We start from the raw sequence: 26,261 nt of genomic DNA, 5'->3' as shown, positions 1-26,261 counted from the left end.
CTTAATTACCTAAAGAAGCAAAATATTCACCTCCTGGCTTAAGATCAAACAAGAATCATGAGAAGATCCAAACGTTCGGTTGTTAGGTGAGGCTCTCAAACTCTAGGTAAACTATACTTTTCTACTAATATGGAATAAGGGAGAAATTACACATTGTAGTTTAGAAAAGAGTAAAGGGACTAGAGGACCATATGCATTAGCAATGAAATTATGAAGACCAGAGACGTAGCAAGGAGGGGCTGGGCTGAGTAAGAAAAAATCGAGGACTAAAACCCGAGTCGTCAGGTCGAGCACTAAAGTAAACTGAGAACTGGAGGAAGCTGAAAGGCTAGGAAAGGGAGACCGAGAGTGGGCAGAGCCCCTGGCGCGACACGGCCCTGGGCAGGGCTGGGTCCAGGAAGAGTTTGACTTCGCCAGCCCAGAAAGCTTTCCATTTCGGGCTGAAGCCGAAGAAAACAGCTCTAGGGAGCAGACAATGAGCCACCGCCCCGGGAGCCGCGGTTCCAGGCACGCAGGTGGCGGCTGCCCCGGCGCTGCTCTGGGCAGGTAGGCTACCGCGGGCCGCTGGCGCCGGCCAGGCCGCGGAGAAGGAAGGAGGAAGAGACCGACTGCCCGCGTCCCGGCCCGCCAGCACACTTACCCCAGGCGAGGAAAGGTCCCCGCCCCAGCGAGGCGCCTCGATCTGAGCTCCCGGCGGGCTCTGGAGCCGCCCCGGGCAAGCGCGCAGCGCAGGGCAGGCGAGGAGGGAGGGGGAAGCGGGGCGGGAAGACGAGCAGCGCTGGAGCGCAACCGCTGCTACCGCTAGGCCAAGCGGCAGCCGAGCCCCGCGGGCGCCGGGCAGGGAGGGCAGGGAGCCTTCGGCAATGGCGACGGCCCGGGCCAGAGGGGAAGCGGAACAACCGCCGCCGCTGCGCGTGGCCACAACCCTGGGGGAGGGCGACGGCGGGGAGCGGGCAGGGGCGGGGCCAGAACACCGCCCCTCGCCGGCCCAAGTACCGAGCTCCACGGGGCGGAGACCGGCACTACCTCCCACTGGGCGGGATCGCGCGAGGGCTGCTGGGAGTCGTAGTTTGGAACGTACAGTCCCCTTTCTTCGCCTTTCTTTTTTGGGACCGGGTTTGGGGAGGGAGTATTCTTTAAACTGAGAAGGACAGCCAGGCCCTCGCTTAATTTAGCATGGGCTCCAGTGAGGTCTGTGCCAACCAAAGATGCTGACTGACATTGCTGTTATATAAACCTGCTCCAGAACATTTGTTTCTGGGAACTCATCCATTACCCATTTGTATTTTACTTACAAACTCTTACTATGTTTTGCTGCTAAATTAAGTCCCACCTCCTTGAAATCAAGGCTTTCATGTTTTATCCACAGTGGAGCTCATCAATGTATTCACTAACTCTACAAACATTTGAGCATCTAAAATGTATCAGACATTTAGTTATCAGGGTCACCAGGTGAACATGAGTCACTTTGCCTTTGTGGAGCTTCCAAGTATGCAAACACAATATTAAACTAGAGATATCTGGTATGAGGAGAAAACAGGGGAGATTACTTTGGATCGGGTGGCCAGAGAAAGCATCTTTAAGGAGGGGGCATTTAAGCTGAGAACAGGAGAGAGCCATGAGAAGCTCCCAGGAGAAAGCATTACAGGCAGGAGGAAGAAAAGGACTTGCTATGGTCAGTTACGAAGACCTGTGCTTGGAGCAAGAAGAGTAATACACTGTGAAAAAACAGTAGAGTAGACAAGATTCAGGTCAAGAAGAATCTTGAATGCCATGCTAAGGAATTTGGATTTATTCCAAGAAGCTACTAAAGAGTTTTAAGCAGGGAAGTGATTTTATATGGTTTACACTTTCAGATCACTAGATTGCTATGCAGAGAATGGAGTATACAGATGCAAGAATAGAATGGGAATAAACTAGAAAGACTGTAATCATGACTGATACTAAGGAGAAATCAGAAATGGAAAAAGGTGGCTAGACTGTGTTTATCTATACATAGAATACAAACTTATATAGAGAGAAAGTAATCAAAGACCAACATGGCACACTATTATTAGAGGACCTGAAAAACAGTCCCATTACTAAACACACTGAAATGCTGGATAAAATAGAGTATCTTTTCGAAAGCATAACTAAGGTTTCAGGAATGAAAGAGGAATACCTCTGATAGTCTTCTAAACTCCACACTCAACCCAGAGAGCGAGCAAGAAACCTAAGTAGTAAACAGGACAGTTGTATTGAGGTATATATGGTTGTGTTGAGGTATATACTTATCTCAGAAAACATTTTTTTTTAACTGGCTGGACAAAAGAGCAAAGACAATGCCTTGGGCTGTTCCAGGAGTTGGAACAGTGATCCGGCATAAGACTGGAAAACTCAAAGGGCTATGCCCTCCAAGACTAGACTGGGATAAAAAAATCTCCAGGGAGACAAGCAGACAGTAGTATGTTTCTGGACTTGGTACCTTCAGAAACAATTTCCCTTTAGAATTCATAACCACAAACTTTCCCTCACATGAGATTGAAAGTTCAAACTGATTATTACCTAGATGTCCAGGAAACTTCAGGACAAGAAAGTGGTCCCAGGCTCGTAGTGCTCAGAGGCCTAGAAGAAACAAGTACAAATCCTCCCCACACAGGTTAACTCTTAAACCAGGACTGAAAGGATTTCCAAAGAGAAACAGGATTTCAAAAGTTAAAGCACCTAAAATGTAATTACAATATACCTAAGAAAATAAGGCACCATGAATGAATAAGCAGAAACTACGAACAAAATAATGAAGTCTGAACTTTAGAGAGTGGGATTATTGGTTACAGAATAGAAAAAGTTTATTAAAATAATTTAAAAAATAATACAAGAGCAAGAAACAAGATACTATTTTTTTAATGCTTATTTTTGAGAGAGAGTGTGCAAGGGGGGGGGGGAAAGAAGCAGAGAAAGAGGGTGATAGAGGACTCAAAGTGGGCTCTACACTGACAGGAGCAAGCCCGATGCGGAGCTTGAATTCACGAACCATGAGATCATGACCTGAGCTGAAGTAGGACACTCAACCGACTGAGCTACTCAGGTGCCCCAAAACAAGATACTACTTTTTTAAAAAATGACCAGGCAATTTTGAGAAGTAACCAAGTAGAACTTCTATTAAAAAAAGAATTTAATAATTGAAATCAAAACTAGTGTTTGGGTTAAATAGCAGATTACATATTGAAGAGAGAATTACTAAACTGGATCACAGATCTAAAGAAATTATGGAGAATAGCCCAGAGACAAAGGAGATATGAAAGAGAGATCAAGAGACATGGGGACAGATTGTGAAGGTCTATCATATGCTTAGAAAGAACTCTGAGAGAAGAGAAAAAACAAGAGGCAGTATATAATGAGATAATGGCTAAGAATTTTCCAGAACTGAATGAAGACAAGATCTTTCAGACTCAGGAAGCAAAGTGAAGCCCAACCAGGATAAGGAAAATAAACCTTTTCAAACACATCAGAATATTTTGTAAGTTTGGAGGATAATGCAGATAGGTATTGGTCACCTCACCATAATTTTCTCCATATCTTACCAATAAGCACTAATTATCAAAATATAGGTGAGTACCATGAAACAGAATATCTTACTAGAATAGTCCTTAAACTCATTATATTCTAAAATCATTAGAGCTGCAATAAATCCAGTTCCCAAGCCATAAAAGTACTATCTTCCTGAGATCTAGCTAAATAATCTAAATTCCTGGTAGAGTCGCTTAGACACACACACACATCCACACCCACACACAAATAATCTCTGTCCCATCACCAACCACCCTTAGTTTAAGTAACCCATGTCTCTCTTATGTTCATCTAAAAGAACATACTATTTTAAGAAAACTAAACGATATAGTGGAGCAGGTGCCGAAACAAAATGACCAATAGGACAGTAGCTATTTTTTTTGGCTTTGAACAAAGAAGACAACAGAATTACAAAACTGATTGAAAAAGTAAAGTGCTTAGTGGCCCCTGGTGGCTCAGTTGGTTAAGCTTCTGACTCCTGATTTCAGCTCTGGTTATGATCTTGCAGGTTGAGAGATAGAGTCCCCTCCCCTGTTGGACTATGCACTCAGAGCACAGAGCCTGCTTGGAATTCTCTCCCTCCCTCTTTCTCTCTATTCCTCTTGTGCTCTCACTCACTCTCTCAGAAATAAAGGAGAGAGCGAGCTTAGGGGTGCCTTGCTGGTTCCATAGACAGAGCATCGACTTGCCAACTCAGGGGCATGAGTTCACGCCCCACCTTGGGAATAGAGTTTAATTAAAAGACTTTTTTAATTAAAAAAAAGTGCTTATTCATTTTTTAAGCATCCATAGGATAATATAAAGAGTTCAAAACCAGAAATGTTTCATTGTATTAAAAGTGATGTTATTAGCAACCACTTATTAGGCAAGAAGAGTCATATGAAAGTACTCTTCACTTACTTTCACATTTTTATTATACTTCTGAATATCTGTATAAATGTGTAAGTGGCTGAATCATGTTCCAAACCACCATCTCAAATATTAACTTGAAAACTTGTTTAAATACTGATGAAACTTAATTCCAATATGCAAAAGAAAATAAAGATATATGTACTCGGCCCTCTACCCCAGATACACTCTTAAGAGGTATCATGTTTCCCTCTCCATATTTCAAAATGTTGTCTGTTAATGTTACTGAATTTTAACTGACATATAATTTTATTTCAATGCCGCTATATAAATTCCAGTGTGAAAGAAATGCTTGTAAAAAACATGGAATTCTGTCTTATAAGAAAACATTAAACAGGCATAAAATTAGACTGGGTTGAAATTTTAGAGATGTCTAATATTTCTGTTTTATGGCACTTGGTTGCTTTTTTCAATATTTAAGTTCTTAAACACACCTTTAAAAAGAACTATTATGACTAGTCAAGTCATCCACGTCAAATTATAAAAGATTTATTCCCATAAAAACACCAGAATGGTTTAGGAAATTAAGCAGGGATATCACATATAAATGTTTACCATTCAATTACTCTATGTGAGACAAACATTGCCAACATAACCTGGTTTATTGGCTTCTGTTCTGGAACATGCTTGTTCTAAATACATTGCCCTAAATAAACAGAAGGACATGCTTGCCTTTTTATTTTTTAATTAGCTTATGGCACTTAGTTTATTTCTAATTTTTTCCCAAGAAAAATAAATCAAAAGCTTTGTTTAAAAAAATCACTGAAGATGCAAAAAAGATTTTTTATACATGTACAACTTAATAAAATATATCCTTTAAAATGACAATCTGAATTGTCTTCCTGATAAATTCAGTACTAAGTCAAAACTGAATCTTGGTACACAGTTTCATCAAGCCCTTTGCAAATTCATATATTCAAAATAGTATAATAAAATATAAAAGAAGTATGGAAATGCTTTAAGGAATAATCTATTTTGATATTAATAATTTCTTAGCTATCCTACATTATTTTCTTTAAACTCTGGATAACTAACTTTAATATTCTCATAAAATTAATGTTTAAATAAACTGATTCATCCAAAATATTTTATTCTTATTTATAATGATTTTCTCAACTTTTAGCTGAAATTTAAATGTTTCTATTCACAAAATGAGAATAATTTGTCTTGAATATGTAAAGTACCCATTTTTGTAACCGAAATGAGGATAAAATCACTCCTCACAATATAAATATTAATTTAGCAAAATTAAGTTTCCTCTATTGGCACTTGCTTGGAGATTATCAAAGGTCTATACAACAGAGCATTAATTTTGGAATTAGTTGAAAATGATCCAAAACTTCCCCTTAGTAGACATAATTTTAGTCATGAATGAAGACAAAAATAATGACATAATTCTAGAAGGACACTTCCAGTCACAAGTAAATAGGTCTTATTTAGGTTTATGAAAAGCATAAAACTTCTAGGGAAAAATGGCCATATTTGATAACAGCCGCAAGGATCAAAGTAGAACACAGGATGGTAATGAGCAGAGTCACAGAACATACTAAAGTGGTATGTATAGTCAGTCCCACTGGAACCTGTAGAGTCACATTCTTACATACCTATAGAGAGAGAGAGAAGTTAGATATACTTAAAATGCATGCCCTAAGGTAAAACCACAATTTCTTTAATTTTTAATTTAATTTGTTTCTTTTAAGTATCTTCCACCAGTGCTACACTACATGTAACATTACTGTTTGAATGATTCTTTTGGATTCAGCATTTTATATAACAGAATCAGACTCAATTCTCACAATAATCCTTAAATTCTCAGTAGTTTTGACTTTTTCTGCTTTCTGCAGATGCTGGCTATCTCCCATCATCACTGCTGTAATTATTATAAACATTTACTTCCTCTTACTATGTTTCCTATTAAAACAGAATTCTCTCGCAGGTAAAGCTCTAGAGGAAAAACATTAAAACAACAATAAAGCTAAGTATCCATTTACTCCTGCTTTGTTTCTTCCTTCCAAATAGCTTTTACAAGTCTGTTATTCACAAATTACACAACTGAATGGGTCTTTTACTGGTACCACGTCAAATTTGTTGTCGTACTAACCTGTAATACAAAAGTTCTATCTTCAACTTTGTTTCTATTTTCTATTTGGTTTTGAAGACAAATGGGTTCAATTAGAAACTCTAGTAAATTTTATAGTGTAATATAATTTTTTTAAATATTAAAATGTAGGCAACTTGGTACTATTTTTATTTTTAGTTTATTTTTATAAATATCTGGATTATAATTTCACATAAAAAAACAAGTTACCAACAAGCCTTAGTGTAGATCACCATTTTAGTAATGGTCACCTATTTTTCTGGTATATATAAACAAGCAATGTTAACACACACACTTCAAGGGCTTAATTATGACCACTTATTTCAAGTTACATGGTCTAAAGGAACTGAATTCAAAATATTTTAATAAGTTAGTTACTGTAGCAATGCACACTACCAATATTTTAATTTTTTTATGTTTATTTTATTTTTGAGAGAGTGACAGAGCATGAATAGGGGAGAGGCAGAGAGAGAGGGAGACACAGGATCTGAAGAGGCTCCAGGCTCCGAGCTGCCATCACAGAGCCCAATGTAGGACTGAAACTCAAGAACTATGAGATCATGATCTGAGCCGAAGTCGACACTCAACTGACTGAGCCATCCAGGCACGCCTTAAATTAATAAACCATAAGTAAACACTGATTATACTCTTCATTAACATTAAAAAAATAAAATATAATTCTCCAGATGTATTTTAGAGTTTGGAAAAAAAATTCGGGTTCCATATGGTAATGGAAATCTACTCAAAAGCAACTCTACATTGCAAAAGATATTGGCACAGTCATATATCTTACCAACTGTCAATTCTAAGTTCTCCATAACAAAATAGCAGGGCTTTGTAGTAAGTCTGCACTCTAAGTAGTTATTTTCTTAGCTATCTGGTAGGCAGACTTCAAAGTACAACTCCAAAGAAAATATTTCATATCTAAATATCCACACTTGCACATATGAACAAATCTGCTTTATGTTTATCTCACTCACAGGCTGTCTAATATTTTAAATTTATTTTACTTTTGTTGCAAATCCACTTGACTCCTTGTAACAGTAAATTGTAAAAATGATTACATGGATTGTGCTACTCAACCAAAGCAAGCAGGCCTTAAAGAGAATTAGGGACAAAGAGAAACACAAACAGACATTACAACAATCAGTTAAAATGCAGCTCACAAAAGAGGAAGGAAAGGACAGAAAAAAATAAAAAAGAGAAAGAGAAGATATGGATTAAATAAAACTAGTCACTCTGAAGAGAGAAAAAAATAGACCATGTTAACTAAAAAATAGAAAACTGTACACACCATAGACAAAGCCAAAGTTAATAAAGTCTGAATACTTACCTAATTTATTAGCTGAAAACAAGTTGGGAGGTTAAAACTATTAAAATGGCCAGCAACAACCTAGATTTACATATACAAATTGCAATACAGTGGTCTAAAACTTTATCACAGTTGAAATACTTATTTTCCTTTTTTCACCTGTTCTGTACAATGCAGTGAAATTAATTTATTTTGCTGTTTAAAAGATAATAAATCTTTTTATTAATTTTTGGTCTCTATTGCTCCCTCTCTCTCAAAATAAACATTAAAAAAGGGGGTGCACCTGGGTGGCTCAGTCAGTTAAGAGTTGGACGGTGACTTCACCTTTTGTGAGATCAAACCCCTCATTGGGCTCTGTGCTGACAGCACAGAGCCTGCTTAGGATTTTTTCTCTCTCTCTCTCCCTCTCTCTCTCTCTCTCTCTCTCTCTCTCTCTCTCTCTCTGCCCTTCTCCTACTTGCTCTCTCTCTCTCTCTCCCCCTCAAAATAAATAAACATCTTAAAAACAGGCATATTACTTATACTTAAACTCTGGACCAATGATGCATGGAACTAACCCTAAATATCCAGCCCCCAACTTAAATGATTCTATGACTCTATATAAATGAAGGACCACTATTTCCTTTAGTAGCAAAGAAACAACATTGAGAATAAACAAAACACAGCTTTCTATGGTAGAATATAAAAGGCTAATCCTTTAAATGTGGCAGACATTATGAGTCTTAAATGAGGCAACATGATCTAAAAACAACATAAACTATTAACTCACTGATTTATATTTCATATTGTTCCATTGGCAGATATCCTTATTCTTCAAAGCACAAGGAGCTGCCACTTTTGACTGAGCCCAGCATTTCAAAATTGGAAACTCTGAGAAGAAATGGTAGAACATCATATCAGAAAACCTGTATCGGGACTACACAGAGGTTAGGCCAGTCTTTCATGTTGAGATATAAGTATTCAAACATTTTAATACACAATGTACATGATCTGAATCCATATATCATATGCTGTTTTATTTTACCAGCCTGTTCTATATGGATACCTAAGAAATTACAAAATTACTAAGACTGTGCGGAAGTTAAGCATGACATCTTAACAAATTCCACTACAGTAAGCACCACTTAAAAAAAAATTTAACATAGGTATGCCTGTGTGGCTCAGTTGGTTGAGCATTCAACCCTTGACTTTGGCTCAGGTCATGATCCCACAGTCACGGGATTTAACCCCCCAACAGGCTCTGTGCTGAGCATGAAATCTGCTTGGAATTCTCTTTCCCTCTGCCCCTCTTCCCCACTCAATCTAAAATAAAATTTATAAATAAGTATTAAAAATTTAACTTAAACTTTTTTGAAGTATAGCATATATTCAGAAAAATGAACAGATCCTAAGCATATAACCAAAATAATTTCCATAGAGTAAACAAATCCATATAAAAGAGCACTCAGACCCCCCCCAAAAAAGAACAATACCAGAACCCCAGATGCTGTTTCAAGAGAAGGTGCATTTTCAAACTTTAGAGTAACTAAAAGGAAGCAAGCTAGGTTGGATGAACAAATTTAGCAGAATTGAACACTTTATTATTTTCTCATCATGAAAAATATGAGGCAGCAGAGCAGGATTAGAAACTTCCAATCTCCCAGTCTTTAGTGCTACTAATCTATGAATATTCCAATCAACCCAAATTTGGAGACACAAAGAGTCAAAATCTGAAAGGGGATTCTTAAATTCTTGATTCTAGGAAGACTGAAAGTGGGGAAAGCATAGTTTTTAATTTATGCAAATACACACATGAAAACAGAAAGAACAGGTGCGCCTGGGTGGTTGAGCATCTGACTTTGACTCAGGTCATGATCTTGTGGTTCACAAGTTCGAGCCTCACATCAGACTCTGTGCTAACAGCCTGCTTTGGATTCTTTGTCTCCTCCTCTCTCTGCCCCTCAAAAATAAAATAAACTTTAAAAATATTTTTTAATGTAAAGCAGAAAGAAAAATTATGCCCCCCCAAACTCATGGCCAACTTTTATAACAAAACTAGGTGACAAAGTATCCCCACCAAATACAAAAATCCATGCAAGTGTATACAAAACACCAACAGCTGCTAGTCCGGCAAATCAGCATGAAGAAACAGAAAGCAGCAAAGGGGCAAAGGATCAATGGCTGAAAAAATAAATATGCTAGACATTATATGCCCAATCATACAAGAACAGAGCACCACCTATAGTCTTGTCAAAACAATCAAAGCTGAATCTGATCACACCTCTGGAGCCAGCAGCCAACTTCCAGGAAATAAAGAGGCTAGATGAACAGCATGAGAATAATCACCAAAACCCCAACTATGAGAAACTCAGGTTAAATGACCCAGGTTTCTCAACAGGTAAATTTTAATTTTATTTTATATTTTATTTTATTCTATCATCAGTATTATTTTAATTTTTTAAAATTATTTTTAAGTAGGCTCCATGCCCAACATGGGGCTTGAACTCACAACCTTGAGATCAGGAGTCTTATGCTCTACTGACTGAGACAGCCAGGTGCTCCTCAAAAGGGGAATTTTCAAAAAAAAGAAGGAAAGAGGGGGAAGCTGAAAATTAAGAGACTTAATGCTAATATATTTCTTTAAATGAGCAAGAAGAATCTTTATTCTCTATGAATGCCCACTTGGGTGAAAAGAAAGTATAAAGAAACATAAGGAAGTGATTAAAAGTCAGGACAGTGGGTTAGTCTTAGAAGAAAGGAGGAAGCTATGATTGAGACAGGATACACAGAGCTGCTGCTAGGATAACTGGTGAAGTTCTATTTCTTGACCTGGGAAGTAGTTACAAGGGTATATGCCTTATAATAATTTACTGTTTATTTGTGAAGTTTTTCTGTGTCTATGGTTTTTTTACAATCAAAAAGTTAAAAAAGAAAAAGAAAAAAGAAACATGCTTTTATCATCCCTGCCCTTGACTTCAGACTTGCCACCATACCTTTATTTTTATTTTCAACCCTCTGAAAAGACTTGCAACTCTCACCTTCCTCACAATACATCAGCAAATCAGGGTTATTGACCACAATAACGGTTTCTCCATCTTTACTATGTGGCCGATGATAGCGGTAGTGCACAGGCAAAAAAGCTTGGAAACAATCAATGCACTGTGAATCTTGTCTGGCATAAATTAGAACTTCGGATTCCTTGGACAAGTAATTAGGAGCTTCTATATTAAAATTTTCTGAAACCATCACTGCCTGTCAAAAAAAGAGCAAATATTAATCCAGAAAAAGAAATGAATGGGGAAGATTAATAAATAAAACCAGAAGTTTGCTATACAGATGAACAGAAATGTCAAACTCGCCCCCCTTATAAACAATTTCCACTCCACGCCATCCCTAATTTTAAGTAGAAAACACAAGATGTGCTCTAAAAGTTTGTTTACTAAAAGTAAATTGAGGAAATTGTACTATAGGTATGAAGTTTCCCCCATAATAAAAATTTATTTGTAATATTTTTTATCAACCTTTGTTTAGGTGACAAGGCAGGTACCAAGAAAAGAAAAATTCTGTGAATACACATATTTAATAAATATGAAAACTATGATGAACAGTTAACCCAGTATTGGGTTGAAATGATTGGTATCATTCTGGTAATTTCCTGTTCTTCAGAGAAGCAAGTAACATGGCAGTGAGTAAGACAGAGCACTGTGGTCAGGAAGTCAAAGCAAAGGTCAGCACTCTTTCCATATTAGGTATAAAAACTTAATAGAAAAATAGTAAATGATTCTTTAAATAATATGGTAAAAAACAATTTAAAATAGGTATTCTACACCAAAAGTAAAAATGTATATGTGTCAGAATTTAGTCCTAAATTATGTCTGTGTGTGTATATATATTATATATATACATCCATCTACACATTTATGTATAAACATACATATACACATGCACATATATACACACATTTATAAGCACTATATACATAATCTGTAAGTGTGTGTGTGTGTGTGTGTGTGTGTGTGTGTGCGCGCGCACACTTACACACATACTACTTGTCTCTAGATTCTCTATGCGAAGCCCTGATACATCTCAGGCTTCTTCCCATCATGACAAACATCCTAATTCTCCTGTTTGATGGAAGCACCAAGTGCTTCATTTTATCGCATGTTTTTCCTTCTCTGATTATCATGGGAATTAAAAAAAAAAAAAACCTCATTGGCAAAAGCCAAGGAGTTATATAATCTTATGAGTCATAATGAACTTTAAAGTAATCAGATTAAACCACTGTCCCAATGAGGGCATTGTTCAAGGATCCAGTCACTGCTTGAATACTCTGAATGACTAAAAGGAAGCTTATTGCTTTGAGTCATCTCATTTTATCTACTGTTAAAAGGTTATTTTTTTGGTTTGTTTTAGGTTATTCCTTTTTCATGAGTAGAAACTTGATGTTCTGATGTATAACATTCACAACTGTCCTTGCTTACAATACCTACAATAAATCTGTTCCCTGTTCCACTAAGGGTCCCTCAAATATTTCCACTAAGTTTTCTCCTCCTCAGAGAAACATTCACAGCTTTCTTGGTTTCTCATGATATGATTTCTAAATCATTCATCATATTAGTTACCTTTGGAAACATTCAGGGTATATGGCACCAATATTACCTTTAGTCAAAAATTGCAATAGCTTTTCAGCAGCCTTATTTCAGTGATATGTATATATATCTCCATATATAGAAAATACATGTACTTTTTTAAAAATTAAGACTTTATTTTTCAGAGCAGTTTCAGGTTTACAGGAAAATGGAGCATAAAATATAGCATCTCCATATATCACCCCCTACAGTCTTCTCTATATTAACATTAGTATAGTACACTGGTTATAACTGATAAGCCAGCATTGATAAATTATTAACTAAAGCCCACAGTTTAAGTTAGGGTTTAATCTTTATGTTGCACATTCTCTGTGTTTTGGCAAATGTAAAAGGACATAAATTCACCACTACAATATCCTACAAAGCAGTTTCACTGACCCTGTGTTACACCTATTCATCCCTATATTTTTCATTTGAAAACTTTGCAAAAAACTTTAAGAAACTCCCATACTGTTTTTTTCCAAAAAACTGACTTATTACTAACTAAATGAAGGGCTTTAGATTTATCTCTATTAAATTTTTCCTAGCTATGGTCTGTTTTTTTCCAGGATGTTGAGATTTAATTGAAATCCAACCTGTCAACCAACATTTATGTAACGTTATGAATTTGGCAACTGTCTTCTGTATTTTTATCTAAGGATAAAAACACTGACTAGGAGGATGAAGAACAAAGTCCTAAGGAATATTACTAGAGACCTCCTGCTAGAAATTTATTAATGGACTCTCTCCTTGGATACAACTGGATGTAAATTTTAAAAACAGCCCAAAATGTTCTCTCTTATGAACATGTTATTTTCTATCTTTTTTTAATGTTTTTAAATGTTTTTACTTATTTTTGAGAGAGACAGAGTGAGTGGGGGAGAGGCAGAGAGACAGACACAGAATCTGAAGCAGGCTGCAGGCTCTGAGCTGTCAGCACAGAGCCCGACACAGGGCTTGAACTCATGATCCGTGAGATCATGACCTGAGTCAAAGTTGGCCACTTAACTGACTGAGCCACCCAGGGGCCCCTTTCATCTATCTTATGTATATATGACCTGATAATAATAAAGACTCTCTTTTTGAATAGTTACTATGTTGACAGGTATTTCATTAAGTGGTTTATATACATTGTCTCCTTTAATTTTCAAAAGAACCCTATCTGGTAGGAACTATTAGCTTTATTATATAAATGAGCAAACAAAGTATTTGAGTAGATAAACAATATAAAGAATAAGTAGAAGAGCTAAGACTCAAAGCCAGGTACGCAGACTCCCTTATTCAATTAGGTTAAACTAAACAAAATAACTAATATTTAATACAGGCATACTTTAGAGATACTGTGGGTTTGGTTCTTGATCATCACAATAAAGCAAATCAAATGAATCCTTTGGCTTCCCAATGCAAATGAAAGTTATGCTTCTACTATATTGTCATCTATTAAGTGTGCAATAGCATTACGCCTTAAAAAAAAAAACCAATGTACACATCTTAAAGATATTTTATTGCTAAAAAATGCTAACCAGCACCTAAGCTTTCAGCAAGTTAGAATCACTGCACAGATCACCATAACAAATATAATAATAATTATAAAAAGTTAAAAATATTATGGGAATTACCAAAATGTGATACTGAGACATGAAGTGAACAAGTGCTGTTAGAAAAATGCTGATAGGCTTGGTTGAACAGAGTTGCCACAAATCTTCAATTTGTAACAAAACACGGTTAGAGTGAATCACAGTAAAATGAGATATGCCTATAGCTGAAAATTAAGCAGAACTAGAACTGATATAGAGTATATCTCTGATTGTGATATGTAGAATTTATGATGCCATGATGATCTTCAATTTCTCTAAATACTGTTTTATTTTTTACTTACTGTTTATTTTTCCCATAGAGATAAACATATGGTAACTTCTCAGAATTGAGAATATTAAAAATATGAATAGAAATTGGGATGTAATGAAAATGAGACCGCAAGAAATAACAATTTGGCCTTCAGAGAGGGCTCTGTTGGTTGAAGAATTATTTGGTAATGGTTCAAAAATTTTTACACTGGTATCTGAAACTCAAAAGTTAGCCTTATAAGGGTTTCTTTGCAAATACTGAAAATATTCTAGAATAGTTGTGATGATTGTACAATTTTATGAATATACTAAAAACTACTAATTGTACATTTCAAAAGGGTGAATTTTGCGATGTGACTCATATCTCAATTTTTAGAATCAGAATTTTGTTTTTACATGAACTTCAACAAAGACCTAAATCCATTTTAAACCAAGATCAATTAAGAACCAACACAAGCTAATCCACAAACAATGACCTGAGGTCTAGGAGGTGATTTAGGAGTTTCGGCTATGAGTTTCTTAAAACCTACTTACAATAGGTAAGGGGAAAAATTGTACAAGTAGGTACATAGATTGACAGGCAATCAAAACCTCAGACAGCTAGAGGTGTATATATCACCTTAGATTAAAAACAACAGAAAAATATTTTTGGGCATCACAACCTGACAATCAAAAGTAATCTGGTCAATGGCTGGATGCTAGTAGATTTCCCAAATATGTGCCTAAACTATCAGTGCAACCCCCAAAAGCCCAGTAACTATATACTGATTTCATTTCAAAGTCTCATAATTACGGATTAGAAAATTAGAAAACAGTCAGTTAAGGATCTGACTTTGGCCCAGATCATGGTCTCATGGTTCGTAAGTTTGAGCCCCATATTGGGTGAGTTTGAGCCCCACTTCAGTATATAGTAAAAATCTTGTTATTCAATTTTCACCACAGATAAAATAGCAATAATGTATTATCAAGAAAACTGAAATTATGCATCAAAAATTAATCCAAAAGGAGCTTAAACTGATTAATAGACATGGATCTATAGTCTTTCATAGACAGTAGTTGAGTGCTGTCATGTGACTACATGTCACAAACCACTACACTAAGTTAAATAAATCAAGCTATGAAATTGTGCTGTATCAATAACATTTGCCATATCTTTCTCTCATGAGCTAGAGCTCTTAAAAAAAATTCTCCCAATTAACACATAGTAACTGGTGCCTTTGAACTTCTACAATCTACAAATGTAAAACTTTATGAAAATGAAATGTATAATACTTTGCTGATACTGAGATGTTAATTCTAACAGTACATTTCTTTAATGATATATTCCTGGGGCGTCTGGATGGCTCAGTAAGTTAAGCATCCCACTTTGGCTCTGGTCATGATCTCACAGTTCATGAAATCAAACCCTGTGTTGGGCTCTGGGCTGACAGCATGGAGCCTGCTTGGGATTCTCTCTCCCTCTCTCTGCCCCTCCTCCACTCATGCTTTCTTTCTCTCTCAAAATAAATGATCTTAAAAGTCACATATTCTATCAACTGAGCCAGCCTAGGCACCCCCAATGAAAAATTTTAAAGTATACTTTTTGCTTAACAACTTTCAAATATACATTATTGTTAACTACAGCCACCATACTATAACTCGATTCCCAGAACTTACTCCTCCTATAACTAACTGGATGTTTGTGCTCTTTGACCACATTCCCCTGTTTCTCCCACACTCTTACTTGTGGCAACCACCACCAATCCACCAATCTGAGTTGGTTTGTTTTAGATTCCACATATAAATGAGATTTGTCTTTCTGTCTGACTTATTTGACTTAGCAAAATGCCCTCAAGGTTCATGTGTGTTGATGCAAATGGCAGGATTTTCTTCCTTTTTAGAGGTAACATTCCATTGTGTGTGTGTGTGTGTGTATATACACACACATAGTTTCTTTATCCATTTGTTTGTTGATGGACACTAGGTCGTTTCCATAGCTTGTCTACTGTGAATAATGCTGCAAGGAATAGGGGATAGAGATTTCTCTCAAAGATAGTCCAATCACAGGGATAACAGGCCACTTGAAGTTGCCTCACAACTCACTACTGTTCCAATTACTTTGGATGTTTCTATTTTTTAATGTTTTATATTTTTGGTGGTTTCTATTACTATGTTTTCAAGTTTATTAATCTTTTCTTCTGCAATGGTTGAATGCCATTACTTTCTTCACAAGTTCAATGTTGCCTTCTTATGTATCTTCCATATCTCTACTTACCTTTTTGAACATAGGAATACAATTATAATAACTGTTTTTCATGGCCTGTTAATTCTAGTATCTGGGTCAGTTCTGGATTAGTTTTGATTGATTCATTTGTCTCATTACAGGTCATATTTCCTCCCATCTTTTCATACTGGCTAAATTATTAGAATCAAGACACTGTGATTTTGATCTTACTGAGTGCTGGATACTTCCGTATTCCTGTAAGTATTCTTGAGTTTTGCTTGTATGCAGTAAAGTCACTTGCAAACAGTTTAGTTCTGAAGGTGCTGCTTTTAAGATCTTTTTTTAATGTTTTTTATTTATTTTTGAGAGACAGCGCAAGCAGCGGAGGGTCAGAGAGAGAGAGAGAGAGAGGGAGATACAAAATCTGAAGTAGGCTCCAGGCTCTGAGTGGTCAGCACAGAGCCCGACGCGGGGCTTGAACCCACGAACAAGGAGATCACGACCTGAGCCGAAGCTGGACACTTAACCAACTGAGCCTCCTAGGTGCCTGTAAGATTTATTAAACAGAACTGCCATAATGTTCAGTCTAGGGCTAAGTATCCCCCACTACTGAGTAAAATTTCTCTTGTCTACTCTATCTAATGCCCAATGAATCATAAGGCTTTTCCTAGTCTGGCTGCTGGGAGCAGACACTACTACTGGCCCTATGTGAGTACCAGACACTATAACCCCTCATTTGTTCATATGGTTCTTTCCCCAGCAGTGAGTAGTTTCCTCACATGTTGTGCTAATCAATACTCAACTACATACTCGAGGGGAATCTTTTATGGATCTCTGGAGTTGTCTCTACACAATTCTCTCCTCTCTACTATGCTGTCTTGTGAATTCTGGTTGCCTTGGTCTCCCCAAAATCTCACTTCATCTCCTCAACTCAAGAAGTCCAAGCTTGGATTCCTGCTCCCTATACCACAGCCTGAAAACTCTCCAAGGCAGTAATTGCCCATTGTCCGATATTCAATGATCTTTTCCATTATTTCATATATTTTGTCTATTTCTTGGTTTTAAGTGGGAGAGTAAATCTGGTCACTGTCCTCCAACTTGGTAAGGGCATAGATCCTAATACTACATACTTTGATTGAGTAAAACTTATTATTTCAAAAATTCATCATTTCCATTTTGACCTACAATACAGCAATTTCATATTTTTTAAATCTAATATTATGCTGTTTTCAGAGAATGTGAGAGATTTTGATTAAGTATATTTAATAGCTTTATTTAAAAATGAAATGAGATTCATTTGATGTGCCTTATTCATGGTGAATCTATTTAAAGCTTGTCTTTATTTTCAAATTGCTCATAAACCATCACAAACTACTTATAACACATTTTATTGCCACACATCACTCACTTAATTTGAACCCATTATTCTATTTGCTGCAATCACAAATTTTATCTCATGGAACAGTCAAGATCTCTATCCAAATATGTAAGAGTTGGTCATTCCTTACATATAAATCTCCTTCTATCCAGTTATACTCATCATTGACTACCACTTCTTGTGACAAAAGTTTCTCTGCAACTGTGACAGAGTCTCAACTCAAGTAGGCAGAAGGAAATAGCATCTCATATATCAGGAAATCAACTTCCAATTATCTATGTGTCACAAATGAAACATCTATTTTTCTAGAAATTGCCAAATGAAAAAGTAAATTCATTTCAAAGTCTCATAATTACGGATTAGAAAATCAGAAAACAGTGAGTTAAGCATCTAACTTTGGCCCAGATCATGGTCTCATGGTTCGTAAGTTTGAGCCCCATATTGGGTGAGTATGAGCCCCACTTCAGGACTCTCTCTCTCTTCCCCTCTCTCTCTCTCTGCCCATAGCTCACTTGCTCTCTCTCCAAAAAATAAAAAGAAAATTAGGAAACAGAAAATCAAGATAAACTTGTCAATCAATCCAGAGTGCCATCCTTTGCCTGCCCAGTTTTCTTGTTCCAATTATCTGCACATACCCCAATCTCATGCCAACCAAGAGGGTGGGCATGTGACCTCTTTTGGGGCACTCCAATCCAAAAACAATTCCATTTTCTTAAAACATGGCAGGCAATATTATTAAGGAGGTTTAAGTATGATTCTAATCCATGTCACTACAAGCCAAGAACTGCATTTAAATTTGAAACCTATTATTATAATTTCAAAAGCCTCATTCAAAATTCATGACTCAGTGAAGGAGAGAAACAAATGAGGAAGAAAGCAATGAGGTCTTTCCATGTGTGTATATATACCGACACTGCCATCTATGTGAACATGTGTATCAATACTGTTAAATATGTGCAAAAAAAATAGAACACAAGAAGAAATTCGGCAAATGGGGGTTGAGATAGGTGAAAGCTCATCGTTGTATACCTTTTCATACATCCTGAATTTTGTTTTGATTTTTTAATATTTTTATTTATTTTTGAGAGAGAGAGAGAGAGAGAGAGAGAGAGACAGTGTGAGCAGGGGAGGGTCAGAGAGAGAGGGAGACACAGAATCTGAAGACAGGCTCCAGGCTCTGAGCTAGCTGTCAGCCCAGAGCCTGACGGGGGGCTCGAACCCATGAACCGTGTGATCATGACCTAGCTGAAGTTGGACGCTTAATCAACTAAGCCACCCAGGCACCCTCATACCTCCTGAATTTTGAACCATGAGAATATAATTACCTGTTCAAAAAGAAATTTAAGTAAGTAATTACAACAGGTGAAGAAACTGGCCTAAACCACAGAAATGTCATTATAAATTACTCCAAATATAGTATACTTATTTTACCCTTTCTATATTTCTATAGAGATTACAATCTTATGAACAAAGATTTCTCAAAATTTCTTAACAGGAATCATCTGAGTTGTTAAAAACAGATTTTGGGGTCCAATTTGACCTACTAAATTAGGATTTCCCAGGAAGACATAATCTGCAGAAAAAGCAGCCCCAAGTAATTCTTACCAAAAGTTAGGGAAACCATTAACTAAGGAATAAGATTCATTTCTGGAAAGAGCAACAACTTTGCTATTAGACAATCCTGGATTTATCTCTTGGCTCTTCCATTTACCTGTATGATTCTGAATAAGTTACTTGGCTTCTTTATGCCTCAGGTTCCTTAACTATAAAATGAAAAGATAAAACATCTAGGGTCTGTGCGGACTGATCTGTGCAGAAGGTATGGGACATAATCTTTCTCTAATGCTTAATATACCTTGCTTCCTGAAAAAAATGAAGGTATCGGGCATATAGATATCCAACAAATACCAGTTTCCTTTCCTCCCACATCTGAATTACTCAGATGGCGGGGTATACGTCACTCTAACAATACTGTTAAATGCTGAAGCAGAATTTATTAACCATTAATCTTCACAAAATCATGTAATATTCACTAAACGAGGAGCCATTCTGACAAAAAGCATTTAGCTAGTTTAGTTTAGTTGGTTTATTACTGACAAGTTTGACACATGTCACTCATTTTTAAAAGAATATTCCCATACCATCTAAAAAAAAGTTACTTTATATGCTTTGACAAAAACGAATAAAGAGTACAATGTTGCCCTGTCTACTATTTTTCCTTAATCCAAATTATAGCATACCTAAAATAATTTCTCTCTCAAAAAAATTCTCTAGTAGTTATACCTCTGTTACGTTTCTCTCTCGTAATGAAGCCAACTCATACGGATCCACAAAAAGTCCTGCTGGGATGTACTGTTTAATTAAGAGTCGGCAGGTCTGTAAATCCTCAATGCTTTCTCCAAATTTCACTTTTATTAAGAGGTCTCTGTAAGATAAGTATGTTTAAAATAAATCTCTTCATTCAATTGTTAAATAAAATCGCATAGTATTACATTCGAATTAGTAAAAACACTTTCAAATTCATTTTTCAGAAGATTTAAAGTCATATGAAGTATTTATATCATGTCAGAAACACTCAAGATCGTTCATGAATTCATGTCCTAAGCCACAGTATAGTATTAGTATGAAAACAGACAAAGATCAACGAAAAGAAATAGAGTCCGAAAATAGACACGCACATTTATATGGCAATAAAGGCGCCGATATAATTTGATGGGGAAAGGGGAGTCTTTTCAACAAGTAGTACTGACACAAAAAATCTACACAGAAAAAAAATGAACCTTTACCTCAACCTCATACCACACATAAATATTAATTTGGAATGCATTATAAACCTAAATGTATAATGGTCCCAGCTTACTGTCTGAAGGCACATGTTGGACCAAGTACAGGGAAGGAAATCCAAGCAAAACACAGTGGTTTTGCTTAATTTATAAAACAGACAGAAGTAAAGGGAGGGAAGCCTGGGCGGCTAAGTTGGGTGAGCATTCGCCTCTTGATCTCCGTTCTAGTCATGACCTCAAGGTTTGTGAGTCTGAGTCCTGTGTTGGTCTTTGCAGTGACAGTGCAGAGCCTACTTGTAATTCTTTCTCCCTCTCTGTCTCTCTCTCTCTCTCTCAAAATAAATAAACTTAAATAAAAGAAAAGAAGTTAAGAGAGACTGAACTAGCTGGAAGACAAGGTTCTAAACTGCAGAGAGGAGGGAACTATGTAGGAGTCCTATAAAGCTGAATTGGTCTCCCTTCGAGTTTTTGTTGAATACTAAGAGAAACATGAGTAAAGTGTAATTCCACAAGATTGGGCAAAGAAGGACCAGGGAGCTGAAAAATGAGAAATTCTAAAATTTCACATGGGTTGAGAGAAATTTGCGTTTCCGACCAACCAAAGTATAGAGACCATAGTTTTTGGTAGAGATACCAATACAGTAAGGCCTTTGCAGCTAAATTAGCCTTGCAGTAAAGACCACTTTAATTTTAGACCTATACCAAAAAAGGTTAAGAGGATCAAGTTGATAAACAAGTTAATTTAACTGCTGATAGAAAAAATAAGCCCAACGCCCTTTAAAGGAAGATAAAATCCACACTTGAAAATGCTCATATCAGGGCACTTGGGTGGCTCAGGCGGTTAAGTATCTGACTTTGGCTCAGGTCTTGATCTTGTAGTTCATGAGTCTGAGTCCCATGTTGGGCTATGTGCTGACAGTTGGGATCCCGGAGCCTGCTTCAGAATCTGTGTCTCTCCCCTTCTCTCTGCCCCTCCCCAACTTGTGCACATGTGCTCCCTCCCTCTCTCAAGAGTAAAGAAGCACTAAAAAAAATTCTTTTAATGCTCTTATCTACAACATTCAATATTCAACATCTCATCAAAAGTCACTAAACAGGCAAAAAAGCAGGGAAATGTGACCAATAACCAAGAAAAAGATCTTTCAATAGAAATAGATCTAGAAATGACAGAAGTGACAAAATTAGTAAAGGACATTAAAAGTCCTTTTAAATATGCCCAACATGTTCAAAAGTTTAAAGAAAAACATGAACATCATAAAGGAAAGAGAAGAGATTTTATATAAATGAAGAACTGAATGCAACTTTGAGGTGAAAAACACAATTTCAAATCTAAAAAAAAAATCCAGATATGATTAAAAGCAATTAGACACTGCAAAAGGTAAGACCAGTAACTTGAGGACAAAGCAACAAAAAAATTATCCAAACTGAAGAATAGAATGAAAATGATTGAGGGAAAAAAGGAAGCAGTTTCAGTGACCTTTAAACAAAATCAAACACACACACACACACACACACACACACACACACACACACACACACTAAAGTCCTAACAAAAGAGACAATAAAAAAATATTTTAAGACAAAATGGCTGGAAATTTTCTGAATTTCATGAAACATATAAGCTCATAAATCCAAGAAACTCAACAAATCCCAAGCAGGATAAACACATAGAACACCACACCAATACTATTATCATCTAGTCACTGGGGAAAAAAAATCTTAAAAGCTATCTTAGGAAAAAGGAGTGTTATACAGAAAATAACAAAGAAAAAGCCAGAAGACAAAATGGGACAATGTATTTAAAGTATTAAACCTAGGGGCACCTGGGTTGCTCAATCAGTTAAGCATGCAACTCTTGATTTTGGCTCTGGTCATGATCTCACTGTTTGTGAGTGTGAGCCCCATTTGGGGTTCTGAGCTGACAGTGCAGAGCCTGCTTGAGATTCTCTCACTCTCTTCCCCTCTCTCTCTGCCCCTCCAGTGCAGAGCCTGCTTGGGATTCACTCTCTCTCTGCCTGCCTCCCACCCTTGCTCACTCTCTCAAGATAAATAAAACTTAAACAAAATTAAGTATTAAGCATACCACAAAAGACTCCGAATAGCCAAAGTTATATTGAAGAAGAAAACCAAAACAGGAGGCATCACAATCCCAGACTTTAGCCTCTACTACAAAGCTGTCATCATCAAGACAGTATGGTATTGGCACAAAAACAGACACATAGACCAATGGAATAGAATAGAGAACCCAGGGGCGCCTGGGTGGCCCAGTCAGTTGGGTCTCCGGCTTCAGCTCAGGTCAGATCTCACGTCCGTGGGTTCGAGCCCCGCGTCAGGCTCTGTGCTGACAGCTAGTTCAGAGCCTGGAGCCTGCTTCAGTTCTGTGTCTCCTTCTCTCTGCCCTTCCCCCTCTCATGCTCTGTCTCTCTCTGTATCAAAAATAAATAAAAACATTAAAAAAAAAACTTTAAAAAAAGAATAGAGAACCCAGAACTAGGCCCACAAATGTATGGCCAATTAATGTTTGACAAAGCAGGAAAGAGTATCCGATGGAAAAAAGACTGTCTCTTTAGCAGGTGGTGCTGAGAGAACTGGACAGCAACATGCAGAAGAATGAAACTAGACCACTTTCTTACATCATACACAAAAATCAATTCAAAATGGCTGAAGGACCTGAATGTGAGACAGGAAACCATCAAAACCCTCGAGGAGAAAGTAGGAAAAAACCTCCTAGACCTACACCGCAACAATTTCCTACTCAACACATCCCCAAAGGCAAGGGAAATGAAAGCAAAACTGAACTCTTGGGACTTCCTCAAGATAAAAAGCTTCTGCACTACAAAGGAAACAATCAAGAAAACTACTAGGCAACTGACAGAATGGGAAAAGATAGTTGCAAATGACATATCAGATAAAGGGCTAGTATCCAAAATCTACAAGGAACTCACCAAACTCTACACCCAAAATACAAATAACCCAATGAAGAAATGGGCAGAAGACATGAACAGACACTTCTCCAAAGAGGACATCCAGATGGCCTACAGGCACATGAAACGATGTCAACATCACTCATCATCAGGGAAACACAAATCAAAACCACCCTGAGATACCACCTCACACCAGTCACAGTGGCTAAAATGAACAAATCAAGAGATTATAGATGCTGGTGAGGGTGTGGAGAGATAAATAAATAAATGAAAAGTCCTTCAGGGGCACCTAGATGGCTCAGTTGGTTAAGCATCCAACTCTTGATCTCAGCTCAGGTCATGATCTCATGGTTCTGACAGTGCAGAGCCTGCTTGGAATTCTCTCCTTTTCTGCTCCTCCTCTGCGCATCCATGTGAGCACTCTCTCTCTCTCTCTCAAAATAAACTTAAATATTTTTTTAAAGTAAATAGTCTAATCACTCCAATTAGAATGTAGAGATGGACACTTTTTTTTTTTGCCTCGTTGCATCCGAGAGAGCAAGATGGGTCACCAGCAGCTCTACTGGAGCCATCCGAGGAAATTTGGCCAGGGTTCTCGTTCTTGCCGCGTCTGCTCAAACCAGCATGGCCTGATCCGGAAATATGGCCTCAACATGTGCCGCCAGTGTTTCCGTCAGTACGCGAAGGATATAGGCTTCATTAAGTTGGATTAAGTGAACTTCCTTGAATGGGTCATCCAAGAGACCTGCCCTAACTGCAGATATCCAAGAAAACCTATCTCAATGCCAATTCATTGTACATAAAATAAAAATACTTCAATTATAAAAAAAAAAAAAAGAATGTAGAGATGGACAGACTGGATAAAATAGCAATACCTAATTATATGCTATCTACAAGACACAATAATAAAAATATTGAAATAATAATAATAAAAATATTGCTATGTTAGTATCAAAAATGCAGACTTCAGGACAAGGAAGATTGTCAGGAATAAAGAAGGATATTACACAAAGATAAAAGGATCAATCCATCAGAAGGCATAACAATCCTAAATGTGCTATATATAATGCATCTAAAAACAGTGCTTCAAAATATTCATGTGTTTTATTTCAGAGCAAACACTGGTAGAACTTCAAGGATAAATAGACAAATCTGCAATTACTGACAGAGATTTTAATACCCCTCTCTCAATAATGGATAGAATAAGTAGAAAATCAATAAGGATATAGAAGGCATGAACAATCTTCAATCAAGTCTAACTGACAAATGTTCTTATAGAATGTTCTACCAAACAAAAGGACATTGCACAAGAAAACTATATGCCAGGCAATAAAAGAAGTCTCTAGAAGTTTCAAAGAACTGAAATCTTGTTGAGTAGAGTCTCTGACCACCTGGAACTGAATTAGAAATCAAAGGAGGAAGAGATACCGCCCTCGCCAAAGCCACAGCCTCAGGCCCGGGATTTGCTGCCAGGAAGCTTCGGCTTCACAGCTACATGAGTAGTCACAGGTTTCTTTACCTCCAGAAAGAAAAAAATTGACACCCTGCATCCTGGAAATTCATTTAGGAGCTTGAAATTAGAACCTCCTTCAAATCTGGACATGGCTAATTGAGGAGCAACAAGATCCAACAGGCCAAACACTGTAAATAAAATATGCCAGTTCAAACTAGTACTGGAAGAGCCTGCTGTTGGCACATCAAGCCTAGTTCTTTGTTTTGTGAAGGGCCACTTTCATGAATTTCAAGAGAATATTGCTGTGACTGCTTTTGTACCCCAAACTGGCTAGCTTGATAATACAACTGTGAAGTCTGAAGTAGGGGATGCGGCGGGTCAAGAATGATACTAGAGCCTAGCACCAACGTACCACAGAGGAGCATAGGTAGCCAGATTTGAAGACAGGATCTCAAGTGAGAAGCTCTTTGCAAGAGAAAAAAACTGGGTTAAAGACCTTCAGAGGCAAGCAAGTCCTAACACTGCCATAGCTTTACCAGGAAACAAAGCTGACCTAGAATAAATGAGCTGTAGATTTCCAGGAAGCACAATCCTATGCAGATGACAAATTATTCATGGTGACATCAGCTAAAACATCAATGAATGTAAATGAAATATTTACAGTAACAGCAAAAAAGCTGCCAAATAATGAACCACAGAATCCAGGAGCAAGTTCTGCCAGAGGAAGAGCAGCGGCATTTATTGAACGGCCACAGCCAACCAGGGGTCAGTGCTGTAGCAATTAAACCTCTAGTCTGGGCCGGCTCGGAGTACTCTCCTGCTTCCTAAGTGTTAACAACAGTGAAGCTGGTGTACCTGACTAGTCCAGTGTAATTTCCAAAAAGAAGCTTATGATAGCGTCAAGTTTCTAATACAGAATTATTTTAAGTGTTTTGGACTTAATTTTTAATAACACACATGTGTTCTTCTGTTTCAGCAATAGAAGGAGAAAATGAGAGCTGTATGTCTACTGCTTTATTGGAAGGTTAGAGGAAATAATTTCTCATCACCAGAGATATAACAAATGACTATCTGGACTCATAGTTAACCACACAGTTCTATGAAAAAGTCTATGAAAAAGGCTTGTAACTCATTAACTTAGGCTTTGCAAAAACATTCTTTTTTATTTATTTCTATTTTTTAAAGTTTATTTATTTTG

General features: G+C 37.1%; 2 protein-coding genes and 2 pseudogenes across 5 annotated transcripts in view; 2 read left to right on the top strand and 2 right to left on the bottom strand.

Annotated features, from left to right (window-relative positions):
- Positions 1–920, bottom strand: part of PAK2 (p21 (RAC1) activated kinase 2) — a 76,086-nt gene extending 75,166 nt beyond the window's left edge. For 3 of the 4 annotated variants that reach the window (XM_029939551.1, XM_029939549.1, XM_029939550.1), the window contains exon 1: positions 641–919. The gene's annotated coding sequence lies outside the window, so the exon portion shown is untranslated. Of the gene's footprint in view, positions 1–640 lie in introns of all 4 variants that reach the window. The other variant, XM_029939548.1, reaches the window with a different exon arrangement.
- A 4,947-nt stretch (positions 921–5,867) lies between these two features.
- The window catches only part of PIGX (phosphatidylinositol glycan anchor biosynthesis class X), a 38,402-nt gene continuing 18,008 nt past the window's right edge, over positions 5,868–26,261 (bottom strand). Inside the window, exons 5-8 of the mRNA XM_029938728.1 lie at positions 20,187–20,328; positions 10,886–11,099; positions 8,638–8,738; positions 5,868–6,062 (exon numbers count right to left, since the gene is read on the bottom strand). Coding sequence (XP_029794588.1) covers positions 5,901–6,062; positions 8,638–8,738; positions 10,886–11,099; positions 20,187–20,328 — 619 coding nt within the window. The 3' untranslated portion in view covers positions 5,868–5,900. The remainder of the gene's footprint in view (positions 6,063–8,637; positions 8,739–10,885; positions 11,100–20,186; positions 20,329–26,261) is intronic.
- On the top strand, positions 24,124–24,447 carry LOC115291859 (annotated as a pseudogene).
- On the top strand, positions 25,212–25,848 carry LOC115291857 (annotated as a pseudogene).

This window comes from Suricata suricatta, chromosome 5 (genome assembly GCF_006229205.1).
Source record: "Suricata suricatta isolate VVHF042 chromosome 5, meerkat_22Aug2017_6uvM2_HiC, whole genome shotgun sequence".
Classification (NCBI taxonomy): Eukaryota; Metazoa; Chordata; class Mammalia; order Carnivora; family Herpestidae; genus Suricata; species Suricata suricatta.
This window is presented reverse-complemented; position numbering and strand designations above follow the sequence as displayed.